This window comes from Phyllostomus hastatus, unplaced genomic scaffold, assembly GCF_019186645.2.
Source record: "Phyllostomus hastatus isolate PE091 unplaced genomic scaffold, TTU_PhHast_1.1 phas_scaffold_385, whole genome shotgun sequence".
Taxonomy (NCBI): Eukaryota; Metazoa; Chordata; class Mammalia; order Chiroptera; family Phyllostomidae; genus Phyllostomus; species Phyllostomus hastatus.
In genome coordinates, this window is record NW_025334026.1 from 11814946 (window position 1) to 11835306 (window position 20361).

Below are 20361 nucleotides of genomic sequence, written 5' to 3' on the forward strand. Positions count from 1 at the left end.
CTATAGCCCCCATTCCCTCCTATTCACACCCACATGTAAGCAAGCCCTACTCGGGGGCTGGACCTAAGTAACTTGCTTATGATGAGCAGCATACCAGCCCAGTGAGGGAAAGTCAGTGCCAAGATGAAATTACAAAACACAGGCTTCTGTCTCACTGGCACTCTCTCCCCCTTCTCATTGGCTCACTCTGATGAAGCCAGATGCCATGTTGGGAGCTACCATGTGGAGAAGCCCGCCTGGCAGGGAACCATGGAAGGTCTGGCCCACAACTATTAGCTGACCGACTGCCAGCGAGGAACTGGGGCCCCGGTGCAACAGACCACGAGGACCTGCACCTTGCCAACCACCACCAGTGCGGTCCTGAAACCAGCCTTCCCCCGCTGAACCCGAAGACGACTGTCGTCTTTGAGACACTCGGAACCAGAAGACCCAGCTCAGCCACCCCAAGATTACTGACCCACAGAAACGATGGGATAAAAATGTTGTCTTGCCCTGACTGATGTGGCTTAGTGGGTCGGGCACTGTACCACAAAGCGAAGAGTCACTGGTTGCAGGTTCAGTCCCCAGTCGGGGCACGTATGAGAAGCCACTGATCGATGTTTCTCTCTCACATCCATGTTTTTCTTCCTCTCTTTCTCCCTCCCTCCCCCTCTCTCTAAAAATAAATAAAATATTTTTTTAAATGTTGTTTTAAGCCACTAAGGTTAAGTGTCATTTCTTACGCAGTGATACGACACTGGGCCTGCTCTGCAGAAGAAGGCCACAGGAGACCTTTTCTCAGGCCTTGGCATTAGGAAGATTCTCCTGAACACTTTATTTGCTGTTTTATCTTACAGAAACAATGAATCATTTAAATGACCATTTTTCCTTCTTTGCTTTGGCTACCAGGAAGCTCAGAGCCAAATCCACAACCACTTCTAGCCATTGCGCCAGACCACAGAGAATGCAATTTTTCATCTTATTAGCTGATCTTCAGTTTCCCTTTGTGCCACTTTCTTTATCATTAATATGTATCTAAAATCCCTTCTGTATTTTTCAGAAGTTTGATGATATTAAGGAATGTATCAGGTTGGCCAAAAAGCCCATTTAGCTTTTTCTATAAAATAAAACACATTTTTCATTTTCACCAATAACTTTATTGATCTGGGTATGTGGAGTATGTTGGCTATTTCCCACTATTGGCTTTAGTGGGCAGAGGCCAGGGGTGCTGCTAAACATCTTCCAGTGCATCAGACAGACCCGCAGCAAAGAATTATTTGGCCAAAGTATCAATAGGACCAAAAAGCTCTGCAAAACACCTTTGACACATTCGATCAGTCACAGTATCTTCCCCATACACTGCACAAATCCTTTTTTGCATTTGTTCCATTTTTATGTTTCTTGAAATAATAAAGCATAATTCACTGAAAATGTTGTGTATCTTCTTCCATCTTAAGTATTAAAATGGCTGCACAAAAGTTCACCAATTTTGATAAGTTTTTTTTTAATGCACACTGACACAACAGCTGTCACAATACAGTCTAACAAAACTGTTTCAAATGAAGTTAAAGACTTAGACTAAGCACAACTAAACAAACTTTCTGGCCAAACCAAAAGTATGTTTTTTTTTAACTAGTCCTTATCTTTTAGAGATACATACTGAAACTTCTATAGGTGAAATATGGTATGTAGGGTTTGTTTCAAAATAATCCAGAGCAGAGAAATGGATAAAATTATATATGCAACAAAACTGGCCATTAGGAAGTATGGGAGTTTTGGGCAAGGAGGGGAGGTTAATGAAAATGTCTGGGATTACATAGTGGTTATGGTTGCATATCCTGGTAACTACCAAAACCCACTAAATTATATACTTAAAAATCATGATTATATCTCTACTTTTTAATGGGCCATTAGTTGGTAATTGTTGAATATGGGTGATGGGTATACAGAGATTAATTATGCAATGAGCCTTATTTTTTGTTTATATCTACTTAATAAAACATTTAAGGTTCTGCTATATTGTGTAAATGGTGGCTTGCTTTGATGGGAAGGCCGGGCTAGTGGTGGTGGGGGGCCACAGGCAGGGCTTCTGAAGGGCTGCTGGCGCTCTCCCGCTCAGCCCGGGTGGGGCCGCACAGTGTCTTCAGTGAGCTGTGGGCTTATGATCTGTGTGCTTTGGGGGCACAGATGTTACACTGTAACATCACAGGAACTTAGGTAAAGAGCCTCATAGAACAAGACAGAGTACCCAGGCATGCCTAAAACACTGCTCTAAACCAGGAGTATCTCACCAAAGTATTGATAATAATGGCTTCTGAACTCAAGCCTTCTTTCCGGGCTCCAGTAAGACTGCCAAGAACTTGGGACCTTAAAGAGGCAGTGTTACAACAGGTTAGCTTTTACCATTCTAGCACTTCATACATCACACTTTGGTGAGGAACCTCTAACAAATGCCCTTAACACGTTATGTTTCCAAATCTCCCAGCACCACGCTACAGTGACCTCATACCTGTGTGGAGTCCGTGACAGAAGCCAGCTGCAGGTATTCAGAGTTGCCCCAACCAAAGAGGTCTCCATCAGCTGACACAGCCAGGCAACAATCACCGTAGGTGGCAACCTGGACAATGTTCACGCTGGCAAGGTCTCCACCCAGCTTGGTGGGCACACTGGTAATATTGTAGTGACCCAGACCTAACATAATGGAAAACACTTACTTTTAATTTCTTATTCTCTTAACACTTACAAAGACTCGCTATATGCCAAATACATTTAAGCACTTTACAAATACCAAAAATCCTCATCTGTCCCCCTGCATGCTATGCAACTTCCATCTCCATGTTCTCTCAAAGGAGGAAACAGGCACACTTGTAATTGGATCATTTTACGACCCTTGGAATTTTCTAGGTCTAATTAAAGAAAATTTCTCAAGATGAAATCCCACTATACGATGAACCTATGAGACATTGCATCTATTACAACAAGAATTTTCTAATGTACTGTTGAGCTTGCTGGAAAATAAAGGAAATCTCTGAGCCCATCCCAATCAAACCCTCCACCCCACCCCCAAACACAGTAAATGGAAACAGGCAAACGGGAGTGGTACACAGTAAACAGGAAAAGACAGGACTTGCCCCAAGGACAGTGTCACCGTCGGCAGTGACAGAGGGCAGTCCTTGGGCAGCACCAGGCACAACACTAAACCACACTGCCTCTGGCTCCCCAGGGCCCCCTCGCAGGGGATCAGAGCAGCCAGGCTGGCAGCACGCTGGCAAGGGCAAAGGCAAACCCAAATCCTCTCTGGAGGGAAGCATCTCCAAAGTAGGCCCTCAGAGTCTCTACACATTAAGCTCAAGGAAATACAAGATCACAAAAAAAAATATTAAATGTGTCAGGAAAGACACCACTATGAGTGAGAGTCAACAGAACCAACACACAACGAAATATTTATACCCTCCAGGCTTCAGATGCTGGAATTATGATACAGACAATAAAAAATAATTGTGTGCAACATTCAAGAAATAAAAGCAGGAATAAGAGATTACACAACATGGCCAGGTAAATTTGGAAAGGAAACAATTAGAAATGAAAAAAAGATAGTTAAAATTAAAAACTCAAATGGATAGACAAAAAAGACAAACCACAATCTAGGAGAAGATGTGTGCAACATTGTAACTGATAAAGACTATAGACACAGAATGTACTGAAAAGCCCTAAAAATCAGAAAGAAAAAGACAAATAAGTCAACAAAAACGGGTAAAAACACCATGTACATTTCAGAGAAAAAAAGCAAAACTGGTCATTGAACACATGAAAAGATCCTCACTCTCAGTGGTGAGCAGGAAAATGCAAAATCGAACTTCAGGGACGCACTACTTCACATCCTCCAAACAGGCAAACACTTCCAGGTGGACACCACCACACTCTGCCGGGCTGCGGAACCACGCCCTACTGCTGTGGGGGGAGGTCACCTGTTACAACTGCTTTGGAAAACACCCACTGGAATACAGACGCACGCCCTCCCACCCAGCACTTCACTCACAGAAGCTTCACCAGAGCTCCTAGAACTCTTAAGCAAATGGACAAGGAGACATACTGATGATTGTGGAAATACTGATTCCTGTGTAACAAAAAGCTGTAAACCATCCAAATACCTATCAACAGAAAATGAACAGATCAAGGTGTACTCCATAGTGGAATATCATACAACTAGAAAAATGAACTGCATCTGGCAAAGAAGCAGGACACAAAATCACCACACAAAATTCAGCTCATCTCTAATACTAACAGCGGACAATCCAAAAAAGGAAATCAAGGATACGACTCTGTTTACGGTGGCATCAAGAATACTAAAATACTTTCAAATTAACTTAAAGAGATAAAGAACTTGTACAATCAAAACTACAAAACATTGCTGAAACTAAAGTAAATATAAAGATGGGAAAAATCTCATGTTCAACTGTGCTCCCTATTAAAATCCCAACAATGTTTCATGCAAAAATAGAAAAATCCATTCTAAAATTTATATGGAATCTCAAAGGACTCCAAATTGCTAAATGATCTTGAAGAACAAAATTGGAGGTTTCAATTTATTGTGAAGCTACACTAATCAAAATAGTGTGGTACAGGCATAAAGACAGACATATAAACCAATGGACTAGAACAGAGTCCAGAAATAAACCCTCACTTACATGGTCAAATGATTTCTGGAAAGAATCCCAAGACCATTCAATAGGAAAAGGACACTCTTTTCAACAAATGGTGCTGGGAAAACTGGGTATCTACATGCAAAAACCAAAGTGGAACCCTTAGCTAACTAACACCACATACAAAAATCAACTCAAAATGGATCAAAAACCTAAATGTAAAAGCTAAAACTATAAAACTCTTAGAAGAAAACCTAGGACAAAAGCTTTATAACAATGGATTTGGCACTGATTTCTTAGATATATGACACCCAAAACACAGGCAGCTAAAGAAAAAATAAGCTGCTAAGAGAGTAGATCATGCACTGGCTTGTGTGGCTCAGTGAATTGAGCACCACCCTGTGAAATGAAAAGTCGCCAGTTCAATTCCCAGTCAGGGCACATGCCAGGGTTGCAGGCCAGGTCCTCAGTAGGGGGTACGTGAGGGAAAACCACACATTGGTATTTCTCTCCCTTTCTTTCTCCTTCCATTCCCCTCTCTCTAAAAAAATTTAAAAAATCTTTAAAAAAATTATCTTCTTCAAAAGAGATATACAAAGGGCCAACAAGCACAAGCACATGAAATAAATGTTCAACATCACTAACCATTAAGGAAATGCAAATAAGATACCACATCACATCCATTAGGATGGCCACTATTAGGAAAAAAATACAGAAAATAACAAGTGTTAGCAAGAATTAGAACGTCATACAATGTTCATGGGACAATAAAATGGTGCAGCTGCCATGGGAAACAGCATGGCAGTTCCTCAATACTTTAAAATATAATTACCATAGGATCAGCAATTCTACCTCTGGGTATACATCCAAAAGAAGTGAAAGCAGGGTCTCACAGAGATATCCGTACACCCATGTCCACAGCAGCTCTATTCCAATAGCTGAAAAGCAGAAGGAACCCAAGCGCCCGTCAGTGGGCAAACGGATCAGCACAATGTGGTACATACACGCAAGGGAATATTATTCAACCTTACAAGGGAAGAAAATCCTGACAGATGCCATAAAATGGATGAATTTTGAGGACACTATGCTAAATGAAATAAGCTAGTCACAAAAAATAATACTACGATTCTCTTATATAAGGCACCTAGAGCAGTCACATTTATGGAGGCAGAATGTGGAACGGGGTTGCTGGGCACGGGGGGGAGAAAGAACGGGGAGTTGCGGTTTATGGGTGTGAAGTTTCAGTTTTACCAGATGGAAGAGCTCTGGAGATGGATGGTGGGGATGGTTACACAACAAGACGACTGTACTTCATACTAATGCACTATGCATTTAAAAATGGTTCAAAGGGTAAAGCTTATGTTATATGTATTTAACCACAATTTTTAAAAACTGAAGAAAAACAAAAAACAAGTCAAGGCTGGAATTGGCCTCCCCAGCCGTCAGGGCTGTGGGGGGAGGAACAAAGTGCAAATGGTTATAACACGCTGAATCTTAAGAAACTTCATGTTGAGTTTAAACCAAGTTACAGAAGACACATGTAGTATGACCCCTAAAATAAGCAAAACTACTCAATACATCCTTGAGGAGTATGTGAATGTATGAGTATAACTTCCTGTCCCCTCAGAGAAAAGAATAACAGAAATAAAATGCAGGACGGCGCATCTCCCTGGGGCAAGGCCGGCATAAGAAACGGGAGCAGCACACAGGTAGCACACAGTGCTGAAAATGTCCCAGGTCTGAAACTGGGTAGTGGTTTCACCAGTGTTGTTTCATTATCATGTTTTATTACTTACATTTATGTTACATATTTTTAAATTAAGATAAAATTCATATAACATAAATTCACCACTTGAACCATCTAATTTTTTTTAAATCTTCACCCAAGGATATGTTTATTGATTTTAGAGAGAAAGGAAGGGGGAGGGAGTGAGAGAGAGAGAGAGAAACATCGACAGGCTGCCTCTCCACGCACCCCGACTTGGGTCAAACCCACAACACTGTGGTGTGCAGGACAACCAACTGAGTGACCTGGCCAGGGCTCAACCGTTTTAAAGTACACGATTAAGTAGCTTCTGGTATATTCATGCAGTGCAAACAATATCTCTAATTTAAGAACATTCGCATCACCCAGAAAGAAAACTGGTACCCGTTTGCAGTCATCCCCCATCTCCCACCTAACCCCCAGCCCTGGCAACCACTAACCTACTTTGTCTTTACGTATCTGCCCACTCTGGACATTTCACACAAATGGAATCCCACACCACGTGTCCTTTTGTGTCCAGCTCAGATGTGAAGTGCAAAACTCCTGACAAGTGTGGCTCAGCTTGTTGGGCACTGTCCCGAAAAGCAAAATGTGGCTAGTTTGATTCCCGGTCAGGGCACACGCCTGGGTTGCTGGTTCAGTTCCTGGTTGGGGTGTGTGAGAGAGGCAGCCACTCCATGTATCTCTCTCGCATCATGTTTCTCTCTCACCCTTTCCCCCTCTCTAAAAATAAATAAATAAAATCTTTAAAAAAAAAAACAGAAAGAAAGAAAGTGCAAGGGAAAAGGAGAACAACCACTTTAGGAAGAATGGTCAGGCAAGCCTTGACTGAAGAGATGACAGCCATGCTGAGGCCCACAGGATAAAAAGGAGAGCAGGGAAGAGCATTCCAGGCTGAGGAATGACCTGTGCAAAGACCCTATGGCAGCAAAGAGGAGGGCAAGCTCCAGAAACCAACTGCAGGGAGCCCCCGTGTGGCTGGACTCAGAGCCCCGACGGCAGTGAGGCCAGAGGAGGTGCAGCACCTGACAAGTTTCTGGAATGGCACCAGGAAACCGTCAGCCATGGCTACCTCCAGCAAGTGGGATATATCCTCTTCACCTTATTCCTGTCTACACTGTTAAAATGTACCAACAATTTTTAAATGAAAAGCTGCTTCTTTGGAATTACCCACACATAATTTTAAAAATACAATGGTACCTCAGTACTCGTCTCTAATTTGTTCCAGAGCTCAGGAAAAGGGCTGAAAGTGACTAGTACAAGTTCTCCCAAGTGCAACAAGTCCTGAGCAAGCACCAAGTGCTGAAACATTTTGTCGTCAAAATGCAACAAGCAAAGGGTTTGAGGAGTTCTGAGCCCAGGAGAGAAAAGCTTCAACTTTATAGTTACCAAAGAAATGCACATTTTGAAAACTGGCACAGTAATTAAATTAGCACACTTTGGCGGACACTGTTCACTGCTAGAGAGGTTATGATCTGAGCAGCTCCTCTGCACATTGCCGGTGGCAGTATAAACTGGTACCCCTTTTGGGAAGCAATTTAATACAACATTCTGAAAACAATGGAAATATTCTAAACCTGCCCTGGCTGGCGTGGCTCACTGGAGTGCATGTCAGACTGAGAACCAGAGTTGCTGGTTCGATTCCCAGTAAGAGCACAGGCCTGGGTTGCAGGCCAGACCCCTGGTAGGGGACACATGAGACAGAACCATACACTGATATTTCTCTCCCTCTGTTTCTCCCCCTCCCCTCCCCTCTAAAAAGAAAGAAGTTTTAAAAAATATTAAAAAAATTAAAAAACAAAGAAAATATTCTAAACCTTTGTCCCATTCCTGAGAATTCATCCTACGACAATAATTCAAATGAAAGAAAAAGCTAGCTGTCTCTATGTGACGGCACAGACATACATCATGCTGTACATCCCACACCCCCCAAAGCATGTCTCCTGATAACAGGGTAATGATCAATTATTAGTTTGATATGTTTCATACAAATATTATAACATACATATAACAAAACTATAACTGTGAAAACTGCACCAATGTGGAAAAATGTTCTATGCAAACTTAAATGATAAAGCACGCATACAAAACCACACCTATGCTGCCATCATAATGTAAAAGTGTGCACATGTGAACAAAAACTGAGAGAACGAACAAAGACCATCTGGTGGAGGTAGGATTACTGAGGATTCATACAAGATTTAATTTTTAATTTAAAGGCCCTTCCTTCAGACAAATATCAAAAACAAAAACATTAAATACACAAGGTGATAAAGTTTATTCCTTATTCTTCCCTCCCTTAATGACACTCTTCTGAAATTAGGTAAAATTGAGCTCCTTTGAGGTGGCACTTGTTTATTCTTTACAAGGCTCAAAGCTCCTTTGTTGAGGGGTGGCTCCACTCCTCCATCCAAGCCTTCATCAGTTCATATCTGTGGGAGCCAGGGGTAAAGGGAATGGGACGAGAGAAACAGAACAGACTCCCCAAGAATCAAATGAAGGAGGGTGGGTTCTAGCCTGTGAGAGCCCTAGGCCCACAGCACCATGCTCCACCACCCTCAGGGGTGAAAGGTACATACCTGTCTGCCCGTCCGCGCCCCATCCACAAGAATAGACTTCTCCTTTATCCGTCAGAAACAGGCTATGGTCCTGACCACAGGCGACCTACCAGACCAACAGAGGCAAGGTTAATGAAAAGAAATCCTTAGAAGCCCAGGGTCCGAGTCAGTGGACCCAAAGCCTAGCGGCATTCCCTACTGCTCCCGAGCACCCAGCAGGCTGGATTCAGCGAGGCGGGCTGCCCCCCACTGCCTCTTACCTTTTATTCATTTCAGCACAATGCAGCCTAGCTTCTGTCTCCCACTCCACTGAAACTGTTCTTGCTAAAGTAAAGTGCCAGGTGTCCTAAGAAATAAACCCAAGAGCTCCTCTACCACCTCCGCACCTGAGGAACCACTCCCTCCTCCATCTCTGCTAGTCTACTCTTCTGCCTCTCTAGTAACATCCAATCTTTGTCTCTCGCTCCATGTCTACTTCCTACCCTTCAGTATCGGAACCCTTCAAGATTGTGTTCCCTGCCCTCTTCTCTCCTCCTCTTCACACTTCCCTGGGAGGCTGCGTCCACTCCCAGGGCTTTCGTTGTCACCTCCACACTGTTCTCTCCAGTCCCAACAAATCTTTTGAGGTACACCTATTTTCCTAACTACCTAATGAAAAGCACCCTTCACAGAACACTTATATCAGACACTATGCTAAGTCAATAACCAAGACTATCCAGAAAGAAACTGAGTCTCAGAGAAGTTTGCAAACTTGCCCAAAGTCATCCAGTTAATGTGTGGAGAAGCAAGGAGTTAATCTCCCATCCATGTGACTGTGAAGCCCGTGCAAGCAGCACTCCATTCTACTGCAACTTCCCTCTCCCGCTTCTCCTCACTTCCCTTGCCCGCCCACCCAAGCCCACCCTCGTCCAGTGCCCGCCCGCCTGGGCTGAGAACATCAGCAGCCAAGTCATTTGCCTACGGACTCATGCTCGACTTCCTCCAGCTCACTCCCTGCCCGTGTGATCAAGCCCCAAACCCAGTCAACTCTCCTTACCCGTCTCTCCACCTGTCCCTCCTCCCCATGGCTTCTCAAGTGGCCTTCATCACTTCCTCCTCCAACTCTACTCCATGCCACTACCAAAGTTATCTTTCTAAACAGATCATGATTTGACTGTCACTCCTGCTGCTTAGAACCTTTGATAGGCCCCAACTCTCGAGAGGATGAAGTCCAAATTCCTTAGCAAGGCATTCAAGACCATGCGTTGTTCACTCTGACCTATCCCACACCACTCGGCCATAATCATACAAAACTCCAGCCACACTGCACGTTCTCCGCAGTTCAAGTCTCCAGCTGCTCCCTCTCCTCTGACAGAAAACTCTTCCTCCCACCAGTCTATCCAGTCAACTCCTCTGCCACCTCCCATGATGCCTTTTCTCCCTTCCATTCCACCCCAGCTGCTCAACAATTCCCCTACTGGTACATAGAGATTTCTGTGTACATCACTTGGTTAGGTATTTATTGTAAGTACTGACCATGTGCCAGGCACTACACCAGGGGTGAGAAGAAAGTTAGCAAGATAAAGCCAGCCCAGGACATCCACAGTGCTTTGATACAGCTAGTTTTTTCAATCTGTCTCTCCCACTAGAGTGTCATCCCCCAAACGGTATTAAACTTTTGACCCTGATCATCTACTGCAAATCCTGGCCTATAGTAGGCAGGCAATAATTTTCACTAAAATAATTTATTAATTCAAAAAATCTGCCTACCAAATTTGCCATCACTCTACCCAACCTTCCCCCTTTCAAAAGTACCCCGGGAGCGGGATGCATGGCTTACCTGGACCACCTGTCCATCGAAGTCCTGCATTCTGTGGACTTTGTGACTTTCACTACGCAATTCGGGGAGAAGCAAGAGATATGTTCACGGTAAGCTGGAGTTCTGGCCCCTCCCCTGTCCCCTTAATTGTTGCCCCACATACATAGTGACTGTTAGGAAAACTCTCAAGGTGAAATATAAGGCAGAATTAGGCCAAGGTGTGAAAGTAAAAGAAAACAAACAAAATCCTTTGGTGATTTTCATATGCTGCCAGAGTTGTAAGCGGTATTTAGAACCACCAGCACAATGCAATGAACTGGGGGGAATTTTTTTTAAAAGACTAAATGAGTAGGACTGAAACAAAGGGGAATTTTTGAAGTTAGTCAATTTGGTTAAAAATACAAATCTAATCCAGAGAACTTCTACACATCACAATCAATGCTCACACACCCTCCCCTCCCGCCAAGCTAAGGCATGGAGCTCAGCCTGCAGTGGAATAATCCTCTCCACAGCTTTCCGGGGAGCTCTCAATGCTCCTCTCACACACAGGGAACCTCCCTTCTTGCTCTGTGGGTCTGTCACTCAAGAAATGTTTAATACTTAGTGCAACTGGGGGAAGGGGAAGTCCTTTCAGGAACTTACCTGTAAACTTCATTTTCAACCACCTTTCTTCCACATTGCCCGTAAGAATTGTTTCCCATGCTGAAGACTGAAAAAACACCACCTCCAGTCAAATTCAGTTCATGGAATCCTGGAGTGTCAAGTCTGGAAGGGGGTCTCAAAGGTGGTCTTAGTCCAACCACTCACCCTAGCTGCCATTTGGGTTCCTTCTCCAACATTCGCAAGCTGTGTGGGCAGAGCCACAGGCACGCTGAGGTCCAGACCTGCCGCATCGGCGCGCGCCACCTTTGCTGTTCCCGCTGCCCTCCGCTCCAGGCCCCAGGTCCACCTCTCAGAAACCCCCCCTTACACAAGGGAAGCACCTCCTGTGCAAGGCCTCAGCGCCCCATTTCCTGAACCTGTCACTAGGTTGCCCTCGATGCAAAAATCCCTCTTGAAAAAGCTCCTAAACACTACCTTCACCCTTTTCCTACAAAGAACACTTCAACAGAAAATGAAACTTGAAAAATATAGCTGAGCTGGTCTTTCCCTAGAAACCACTCTTCTGGGGACGGGTGAGGTTACCCACAAGCCTGGACTCTGAAAGCCCCCACCACTTGGAAGAAGGTTAGCAAGCGGGTTTCTTTCAGAACAACAGAAAAAGCCATCTGCACATGCAGCCCAGCTTGGCAACTTTATGCGAAGGGAGTGGGAGGCTTTGGTAACGCTGCCTGGTGTGTGTCGTCACATTCACAGACACCTGAGATTTTCTAAGAACCACAGAGAGCAGACAGCATAAAAGATTTAGCAAGGTCTGCCCAACACAGCTCTCGTGGGCATCCTACTGACGTGCTCAGGAAATGCCAACATCTTCACTCAGTACATGTGGCTCAATCAAATAAGCCACTCTAGACCCAACAGCAAGAAAGCGGCTCCCCCACCCTTCCACAGGTCTCGAACAAGTCAATTCACCTCCTTCGTTGTCTGTGAGGACCAGAGAGTGGGCTCTGCCGCAGGAGACCTGTAGCACCCGTGTCTCCTGAGGTCTGTCCAGAGGCAGTGGGACTGGTGAGGGCTCCAGAACGTACTCGTATCCCCTCACTGAAACGAAAACAATTGGTTCCATTACACTGATCGAGAGCCCCTGCCCTCTAGCATTACATACCACACTGCTGAGCTGCCACACTGTTCCTCAGTCAGATCTCGGAATGACTTACTCAAGGCACATACACTAGAGGCAAAGTAAGGCTAGAACCCCGATCCCCAGCTCTCACCCTACTGCATCACACTGCCTCCGTTACGTACTGGGTTCTCGGAAAGTATACTAGTTTTATTTTAAAATCTCTTTGCATGTCATTCAATAGTGTTTGAATTTTTAAGGAAAGTAAAAGCATTTTCTTCCAATACCCACTAACCTTCTCAGTAAAGTGAACAATAGCAAATACTGTTATATTAAAAGGAGACAAAAAGAATACGTAGATGCATTTACTAGCATATCCACTAAATCTCTGTAGGAGGGGAACCTGGAAACTGTTAACACAGGCTGTCTTCAGGGAGAAAAACCACGTGGCTGGGAGGACAGAGAGAGAAAGCACACTAGTCATCGTATATTCTACTATGCCTTTAGGATTCTGAACTATATAAAAAAGAAAATTTTAATATTTAAAAAGACAAGTAAGAGGGAAAGTTTTTTCAAAATCTCTCTAAAGAAGAACCTTATTGTTCTTTACAACCCCACTGAAGAAACTAGACTGGTCTATGTAAAGAATTCCTCTCGTAGGTTTTATATGATGAGCTTTTGAATATTTATAATGTAGGCTGGAGTTTAGGAGAAAATCTGAGAATGTACCAGTCTTCAACCTACACCCCACTAAACAACCCCTCTATTTTCTCCTTTGAACCCCACGTTAAAAAAGATTTTGTCTATCAAATGAATGGCATTATTAAGATTGTAATAATATACTTGCCCATCTGTTTCATTAGTGACTAACATAATATTCAGACAGAGCTTTTGATCAACATGGAATAACTGGCTTATCACACTAAGATGATATAATTTTAGGCAAAATCAAAGAAACTAGACAATGTTATTAGCTTGTACAGCCTTATTAGCTGAAAATATACAGCACTTCAGCATACTGAAAAGTGACTCACATCCCCCATTACCATCTTCATATACCCCTAAGGGCCTGAGAAGCTGTAAATACATAACATTTAAAGGGAATCTGTCTCTAGATGTAACTATCAATGGACAGGAATATAAAAGATCATAAACAGCCCTGGCTGGTGTAGCTCAGTGGATTGAGTGCAGGCCTATGAACCAAAGGGTCACTGGTTCAATTCCCATTCTGGGGCGCATGCCTGGGTTGTGGGTCAGGTCCCCAGTGGGGGACACATGACAGGCAGCCACACACTGATGTTTCTCTCCCTCTCTTTCTCCTCCCCTTCCCCTCTCTCTAAAAATAAATAAATAAAATCTTAAAAATAAAAGATCATAAACAGGGACATATTCAGCAAACCCCAGCCTGGAAAATTCTATAGGATGAATGATGTGGTTTCTTAAATAAATAAATTTCAAGGAAAAAAAATTAAAACACAAGAGACTTTTAAAAGTCTTATCAACCAACTGCAATGTCTGGACCTTATCTGGATCTTGATTCAAATAAATGTTTAAAAATAATATAAAAACTTAATGACATTTGTGAGACTAGTAAATTGCACACTGACTAGATGTTTGATGATATTAAGAGATCACGCTGTTATTGTATTGTTAATTATTTTTAGGTGTGATAATGTGGTACTTACTTTAGAGCCCCTACTTTTTTAGATATGCACTGAAATATTTATGAATGAAATCAATAATGTCAGGACTCGCTTCCAATGTGTTGAGGGGAAACGACTACAATGATGCCGGCCTGAGCCAACGGCCGCCGAAGCTGGCGGCAGCACACGGGACACGGCAGCACACGGGACATGTCCCCCTGCTCTGTCCACTGCTGTGTGTACCCAAGATTATTCCTAATGAACGGTATAAAAAATGTGAGCTAGCATCATACAGCTACTAAAACTTCAATACTAACTTACAAAAGAATTCCAATATGAAATTAAGTGGAAAAAAGGCAGAAAAATAAAACACATGTTGTGATCAAAATAAAACAATATATTGTTATATAAATGAAAAAGCAGGAAAAAATGAAAAGGTATGCCCTAGTATGTGTGTCTAGGTAATTTCTCCCTCAGTTTAAAAAAACGTTTCTTATTGTTCTTAAAACATTGTCTGGCTAATGTATACTTTTTAAAATGTCACTGGAAATAATTTCTAACACTTTTACAACCCGAGTTCCAAAGAGCCGAAATGACGCCTCCAGTGTCAGGACCGCACAAACCCCAGACCATTCCCCAGGTGCTGCAGAGAGTTTCAGGCTCACTCCCAGCTGGGAAAGGAAGGTCATCTCTTTGGGGGCAAAAAGGAACATTTCTACTTATCAGCAAATGCCTTTTGCCTAAAGGTTCAATATTATTATACCAAAGAGGCTGAAAAATAATCTAATCCAAATGGTTTCAAACAGCACCCCTTTAAGACTCTATCTATTTTGTTGTTATGCTTTGGTTTAGGTAATCATACTCATGAAAATCCCAAGGGAGCTCTCGGACCAATCACAGCAGAGAGAAGCTAACGTGAGAATGCTCACTTTTATCTTTCCGGCTCCTGTGAAATCCAAGCTGAGAATCTTTGTTGAGTCCCATACCCCAAACTTTCGTAACATCCTTAGTTTTGGAGGACAGCAACGTGAACCCATAGCCACAAGCAGCTGATGAAATCTGAAAAAGAGTCCCCATGAAGCATTAATTGATTTGTGATATCAAGTTGTTTTTGGCAATTTATGGCAGGTTATTTGCCCAATCCAAGAACACATACTATTAACATAGCAATTAACAGGTATTCAACATTTACTATGTGTTAAGTGTTTGATAAGTATTATCTCGTTTAATTTTTACAATCACCCTGTAACTAGGTCTTATCATCATCCCCACTCACTCAGACATAGTCTAGCACAGCAGTTAAGGTGATACCTGCCTTAGTTTGAATCTTGGCTCTATCCCTTACCAGCTGTGTGACCCAAGATAGATTACTAAACCTTCTGTATCTGTTTCCCTCTCTGTAACACACAGATAATAAGTATCTTTCTCATTGGGTTAGTGTGAGGACTAAATTAGTACAGCTAAAGCCCTTACAGTAAACAGTATCTGATTTAATGTACTTATTATTACCACTAGCAGTAGTATGTGATAGATGAGAAAATCAAGTGTGAACCTGGGGTGGTTGGGTGGAGAGAACTCCTGGTGGCTGACTGGGATCAAATTTTTAAAAACAGAACCCAGCAGCCATTTCTGCACAGGGCCTTCTCACACATTCTGCACTTCACAGAGAAGCCTGTGCTCAATTGCCCTTACACTGTTTCTTGCCATCTGAGCCAGCCATTATAAAGGATTTCTGGAATCCCATTTCAACCAAGAGGACTGAGGTTTTCCCCATCTAATCAGAGCTGCACAGCTCTGAACAATCAGAGCAGCTCTATTCTGATGAATGAGGGAAGTGCCTTTTCGGCCAATCAAACTGCAAGGATTCAGAGCCCTCATTTGCATGAGGATGGATCAACCAGGGACCAAGAAAAGGGATTCCTTTCCATATACACCAGCTCCTCTCTGGCTCAAAGAGCTCACTTTCCACTGAAGACTGCCATTCCCTGGCTAGAGCTGAAACACCCAAGATGTTTCACCAGAGTCTAGGGGAGCAGACCAGCACACAGTGGAACAGAGCAGAGCTCCCTAGCTGAAGAGGGGCCTGGCCCTGGGGCAGCCTCACAGCTGTGCTGTATCACTGTTTGCACTGAATAAAGTATCCTTCCTCCCTGCATCCCAAACTGGGGATTCATGTTGGCATTGAATTTGTGCCAACAACAATCAGCTGATACAAGTTTCCTTCTGACACAAGTTAAAGATTAAGTAACTTGCTTAATATAGTCACAAAGCAGATAAGTGGAAACTATCTGATTCCAAACTATATACAATATATCATCAAAAAGTCTACTTTCATTAAAAAAGAATAAGGCATGCAAAGAAACAAGAAAGTATGGCCTATACTAAGGAGGAAAAAGCAGAAACTAACCCTAAGTGGACAAAGATGATGGCTTTGTCAAAGACTTTCATGAACTATTATTCAAAAGAAAATTTTAACTGCATTTAAAGAATTAAATGAAAACATGATGATAATGAAGAAATATCGAAGCTGACTAGAGAAATAAAAACATTAAAAACCTAACTGGAAATTCTAGGGTTGTAAAGTAGAATAACCAAAAGAAAAAATTCACTATGTAGGCTCAACAGCAAATTTCAAATGGCAGAAGAAAGAACCTATTAACTTGAAGAAATGTGAACAGAAATTATTCATTCTAAAGAACAGAAAAAAAAAGATTAAAGAAAAATAAACAGTGCCTCAAAGACCTGTAAGAAAACAAGTGTATCAACATTTATGTAATGGGAGTCCCAAAAGAGCAAGAGAGAAAGAAAGAGGCAGAAATAAAAATATTCACAAAATTAATGGCAGAGCCAAAAACATGTAATGGAGAAAAGAAAGTCTAATAAATGGTGCTGAGAAAAGTGGGAAGCCATGTGCAAAGAATAAAACTAGACTGTCACCGGACAACATACACAAAAATTCACTCAAAAATGGGTTACAGATGTGAATATAAGACCTGAAACAATAAAATACATAGAAGAAAACACAGTTACTATACTTATGGTCGTGGGTCTCAGGGTTGTTTTAAAAACAACCCGTGTGTGTGTCTGTGTGTGTGTGAACTTGACCTCAAAGGCATAAAAAGTAAAAGAAAAAATTAATGAATGAGACTGCATCAAACCAAAGTTCCTGCATGCAAAAGAAACCATCAACAAAACTAAAAGGCAACCAACTGAATGGCAAGAGATATTTGCAAATGATACCTCCAATTAGGGGCTAACATCCAAAATACATAAAGAACTCAAACTACTCTGCTGGCTGCTGTGGCTCAGTGGATTGAGCACTGGCCTGTGAACCTAAAGGTTGCCAGTTCGATTCCCAGTCAGGGCACACACCTAAGTTGTAGGCCAGGTCCCCAGTTTGAGGCATGTAAGAGGGAACAGATCAACATATCTTTCACACATTGATGTTTCTCTCCTTCTTTCTCCTCCCCTTCTCCTCTGAAAGTAAATAAATAAAATATTTTAAAAGAATTTTACAAAAAGAACTCAAACTACTCAACAACAAAACAATCCAATTTAAAAATGGGCAGAGGAACTAAATAGACACTTTTCCAAAGAGGACATGCAGATGGCCAACAGATATATGAAAAGATGTTCAATATCATAAGTTATAAGGGAAATCAAAACCACAGTGAGATACCACTTCACACCTGTTAGAATGGCTATGATCAATAAGATAAGAAATAACAATTGTTGAAAAGGGTATGGAGAAAGGGAACCATCACATGGCTGGAAGGAAGGTAAACTGGTACAGTCACTATGGAAAAGGTATGGAAATTCCTCAAAAAAATTAAGAATAGAGCTTCCCTATGTTCTAGCAATCCCTGTGCTGGTATCTACTTGAAAATTTGAAATATCTACTATTTATAAAGATGTATGTACACCATATTCACTGCAGTATTATTCACAATAGCCAAGCTATGGAAACAACCTAAGTGTCCTTTACAGAAGACTAGATGAAGAGGACATAGTATGTATATACAGTGGAATATTACTCAGTCATTAAAAAGATGAAATACTGCCCTGGCCAGTGTGGTTCAGTTGGTTGGGCATCATTCCACAAACCAAAAGGTTATGAGTTTGATTACTGGTCAGGCCACATAAATTGATATAATGTTATTAACCAATGTTACTCCAATACCACTTAATAATTTTTTTAGAAGAGTAAACATTACTATTTGAAAACAAAGAAAAGAGAATGTGAGAAAATTTATCAAATTTTATGCAAACCATAAATCTACAGATGGAACTTACTCAACAAAATACAATTAAACTCTTGAAAAATAGAGAATATCTTAAAAGCATCAAAAAGAAAATGGATTCCTCAAGTACAAAGGAACAATAATATTAACAGATAACTTCTCATCAGAAACAATGGAGACCAGAAATCAGCAGAATGACATTTTCAAAGTACTAACAGACAAAAACTGCCAACTAAGAATTCCATATCCAACAAAACTATCTTCAGGAAATGAAGATGAAATACAGACACTCCCAAAGACTGAGAGAGGTCGCTGCTGGTGGACCTGCCGTCACACACCCTCAAGTGCTTCCATCATCAGTGATGCACTATACACTTCCAAGTCGCTAAGACTAGATCTTAAATGTTCTCACACAGGCAAGAAATAATAGCTCCGACCAGGTAGCTCAACCGGTTAGAGCATCGTCCCAATACACCCAGGCCGCAGGTTTGATCTCTGGTCAGAGAACATGTAAGAATGAACCAATGAATACATAAATACGTAGAACAACAAACCAATTTCTCTCTCTCTCTGCCCCTCCCTTCCTCTCTCTAAAATCAGTAAATAAAATTTTTTAAAAAACAATTCTGTGATACAGTAGATGTGTTAGCTAATGCATTGTTGGCAATCTTATTGCAATACATAAATGTATCAAAAGTCAACACATGTACACTTTAAAATTACACAATGTTATATGTCAGTGACATCTTGATTTGTTTTTAAAAAAAATACTTCAGGCTGAAAGGAAATGACAATAGATGATAACTAACAATTACAAGAAGAAATTAACAGCACCAGTGAAAGTAATTACACAGGTAATTATAAAACATTGTATAAATATATTTTTCTCTTAAATGATTTAAGACAATTGCATAAAACAACAATTACAGAATTGTACTGTAGGCTTAAAACATAAAAAGATGTAATATATATCACAGTAACTACAAAAAGGAGAGGAGGAAATAAAGCTATGTTGGAAGAAAGTTATTATAATTTTTAAGAATTAGGTCACTACTAACCTACAGTAGATTGTGATAAATTAAGACACTTGTAATCCCAAGAGCAACCACTAAAAAAAAGAACTCAAAAAATATAGTAAAACACCCAATAAAGGAAATACAAAGGTCTACTAGAAAAAAATACCTATTTAATACCAAAAAAAGGCAGTAAAGGAAGAAGAGAGGAACAAAAAAGACAGCAAAATGGCAGGTATAATCCACATTATCAATAATTACATTAAAAAGACATGGATTGAGTAGCATCAGTGAAAACATGACAAATATTGTCAGGATCAACTTTTCAGAACTCTAGAAATGTACCAAAGGCTTAGAGGAATGTGAAGAGTGTTTACTCAAGAAAAGCAGCGGAACCTCAGCAAGAACAGCAGGATCTGCATGTTTTAACTTGCCCTGTATTCCCTTTCACCTCTCCACAGCTCTGCAGTAGCCTTGAAAACCAACAGCTCACAGCCACGGGGAAAATCAGAAATCCGGCAGCTATTGAAGGGGGCAGAATAGGACTGGAGCCTCAAAGCCCCATTCCCAGAGAATTTTCATTTGCACTATCTGGTGGTTCCCCGAAGGCCCCACTTGCAAGGCTGTCTTTATTTGGCCTGACCCCTTAGCAAAGCTGGAGCGATTTATTGTTTATAGGCAGTTAAGGAAATCTCTGTCCAATTACTGGCTGTCCACTAAGCTAACTGAACAGAGACATCAGTGCCTACACATGACAAAGAATATAAACTTTACCAAATTAGTTCAAAGAAATCACTAAACAACAATAAACAGCAACAACAACAAACCTTGGAGTGATGGGAATATTTATTTCCAGAGTTGACACCCTGTATCATTTTTAATGAGCAGTTTTCAACAACAAGAAAAACACAAGCAATGGAAACAATAAAGTATAGCCCTTACACAGGAGAGGGGAAAAGCAGTCAACAAAAACTGTTCCTGAGGAATCCCAGATGTTGGAC

The 20361-nt window shown here is 41.6% G+C and overlaps 1 protein-coding gene across 2 annotated transcripts in view; it reads right to left on the minus strand.

Moving 5' to 3' along the window:
- RCC1L (RCC1 like) overlaps positions 1-20361 on the minus strand; it is a 37524-nt gene that overhangs the window by 12966 nt on the left and 4197 nt on the right. For both annotated transcript variants that reach the window (XM_045819648.1, XM_045819647.1), the window contains exons 2-7: positions 15036-15165; positions 12316-12444; positions 11386-11452; positions 10765-10816; positions 8967-9051; positions 2489-2670 (exon numbers count right to left, since the gene is read on the minus strand). In XM_045819648.1, coding sequence (XP_045675604.1) covers positions 2489-2670; positions 8967-9051; positions 10765-10816; positions 11386-11452; positions 12316-12444; positions 15036-15165 — 645 coding nt within the window. The remainder of the gene's footprint in view (positions 1-2488; positions 2671-8966; positions 9052-10764; positions 10817-11385; positions 11453-12315; positions 12445-15035; positions 15166-20361) is intronic.